We start from the raw sequence: 2500 nt of genomic DNA, 5'->3' as shown, positions 1-2500 counted from the left end.
TCAATTTACTCGACGATGATGACGATGTTTTAAACTCTACAATCCTTTCCAGTACATCACCCTCTGAGCCCGAATTTGAAGTTTAATCTCAAATTGCAATCCTTTGCTGCACGCCTGATAACACCCTGTACCGATATGTGCTTTTATTATTGACACTTTCTCTAGCGAGTTCCGTGGTGAAAAAGGGAAGATCATGAACTGAATATTTGGCCTGTCATAATTGCAAAAGGGATCCGCTATATCTTCACTTTCAGCTCTACACTTTTCCATATTCGTTTCACTGTACATGAGGTCCCACTGCTTTGACTCGATGTTGTGACTGTCATTTTGACATGCCTCACTGGAGGACAGCCATAACAACTACAACAAATTCTGTTGTCTCTCTTAAACTCCTAACATTCGTTAACAGAAGACACTCCACGATCAATGTTCCACTTATCCCTTCTCCACAGTAACAGAACGAGCGCGTTTGATAGGCCACCGTGCTAACTCAATAACAAACCAGGCAAACGTTTTCCCTGGAATAAACAAGGACAGCAAAGAACGAAAGGATAGGTGTGGAGGAGGTTGGCGGGGGGGGGGTCTTTTTGTCTACGAATGGAAGTTCATAAGTAAGACGTACCTTTGCCGTTGAAAACACCAACCTCGAAGGTAACGCCAAAGGATGATCACGTGACTTCCAGATGGGAGCTTAGCCGATATTGCTAGTGTAAAAGTTTCTTAGAAACGTCTCTACTTCACCAAGCGTTTTAACGTCACAAACTTCCTAAGACAAACGCCTCTAGGCGTCTTCCAATATGTGGACAATCCGTGATTTTCATAGTCCGATTCCCGAGTCTACTCTCGTCTTCTATCCGTATCTTGATTTTAATTCAAAGTTCAGATTTTATATTCTGACAGATTTGGGAACCGTTTCGTTATTCCGGTGATGCGGAAACGTCTCGCCATCAAATCGTAGAAGCAAAACCTGAAGTCGCTTCAAATTCTTCGCAATTGCGATCAAGAAAAGATAGTAAAACTGTAATTTATTATAAGTTAGTAATTCCCTATTTTTCTCTTTTAATTATTAGATCCTGCTACACACATCCTTTCAATCCATGTCACCAGTGGTCCGTCCTATGCGGATGGTTTGTGTTTTTACTTCATTGCTGCATTGGTAAGCTCGGAGAAAAGATAGCGACACGCCCCTTTGTCTGCCTTGCAGGCTGTATTTTGTTCGTGTCGTTTTGTGCTACAGGAATTTTGCAGCTTAAGGTGGAAAGCAGGAGAGAGAAACTCTTTATTCCTCAGAAGAGCAGAGCTATCGAAGATCTGGACATGGCAGAACGGTTTTTCACACTAAGGGTCCGCAAGGAAGGTATCATTTTAGTGGGTCGTGAGGCACACCCTAATATTCTAGAGCCAGATTGTCTAAAAGAAGCCTTCTTTGTACACAATCAGATTATGCAATTGCAGTCCTATTCCGATTACTGCCTGACTCTTACAGGAGATGAAGCTGATTCTCTTGACGAGTGTGTGACGACAAATCCGTTCGACATCTTCGTCGAAAAGAATTTTGAAAAGAAGTCATTGCTTGAAATCCAAGAAGAGATCACCAGAGCGCTAATGAACACAAGCCTTATAATGCGAAATGGTCAACTTTTTGCTTTCAACTTTGAGCAGATATTTGGTGGGGTGAAAAGAAGTGAACAAGACTTTGTAAGAGGTGCTCTTTCACTTCAACTACACTACTTTTTCAAAGACCCAGCTAAGGATCATGCGAGCAAGAAAATGTTGCAGTGGGAAAAAACTTTCCTGGAAAAGGCTTCTTCACTTTCTCCTTCCTGCTTCGAAGTCTACTACGAAGCAGAAAGAAGCACAGACGACGCCATCGAAGAATACGGAATTGCAGAGTTAACGCTTGGGTCAGTCACACTAATGGTAATGATCATATTCTCCTGTATTATGCTCAGCAAATTTGCAAACCCGTTGACTGGTCACTCGCTGCTGGCGGGCGCTGGTGTGTTGGCAGTGTCCCTCGGAATTTTGGCGGGAATTGGTTTTGCCACGTGGTGTCAAGTGACCTTTGTTAGCATGGTTGGCGTTGTTCCCTTTCTGGTGATAAGTATAGGCATTGATAGTATGTTCATTCTTGTGGACGAGCTAGATCGACAGTCTCGCCAAGTTGGTGTGGTCATGGCTATCAAAGACGTGATGTCAAAGACAGGTGCGACTATTACCATGACAGCAGTAACTGACTTGGTTGCATTTGCAGTGGGCACATCGACTTCATTTCCCGCTATAAGGTAAGGCCTTTTCTATATCCTTTGGGTGAAGAACTCAATCGTATATTTATTCTATTAATAATGGGATTTGCTCGACGTTATGGGAGAAGGTGCCGATAGTCAGTCCTCGTTGAGTTTTATCGTACAGAATGTTGGAGAACCACCCAGTCATCCATCTTCCGAACCTAATTTTTTGCATACCTTTTCTCTAGACACTTGAAGGCAACTGTATGTAT

General features: G+C 42.8%; 1 protein-coding gene across 3 annotated transcripts in view; it reads left to right on the top strand.

The window, feature by feature from the left end:
* LOC138049287 (patched domain-containing protein 3-like) overlaps window positions 1-2500 on the top strand; it is a 31826-nt gene that overhangs the window by 21338 nt on the left and 7988 nt on the right. For all 3 annotated transcript variants that reach the window (XM_068895495.1, XM_068895493.1, XM_068895494.1), the window contains one exon: window positions 1071-2285. In XM_068895495.1, the coding sequence (XP_068751596.1) occupies window positions 1071-2285 (1215 nt within the window). The remainder of the gene's footprint in view (window positions 1-1070; window positions 2286-2500) is intronic.

The sequence above is a fragment of the Montipora capricornis genome, chromosome 5, assembly GCF_036669925.1.
Source record: "Montipora capricornis isolate CH-2021 chromosome 5, ASM3666992v2, whole genome shotgun sequence".
In the NCBI taxonomy this organism is placed as follows: Eukaryota; Metazoa; Cnidaria; class Anthozoa; order Scleractinia; family Acroporidae; genus Montipora; species Montipora capricornis.
This window is presented reverse-complemented; position numbering and strand designations above follow the sequence as displayed.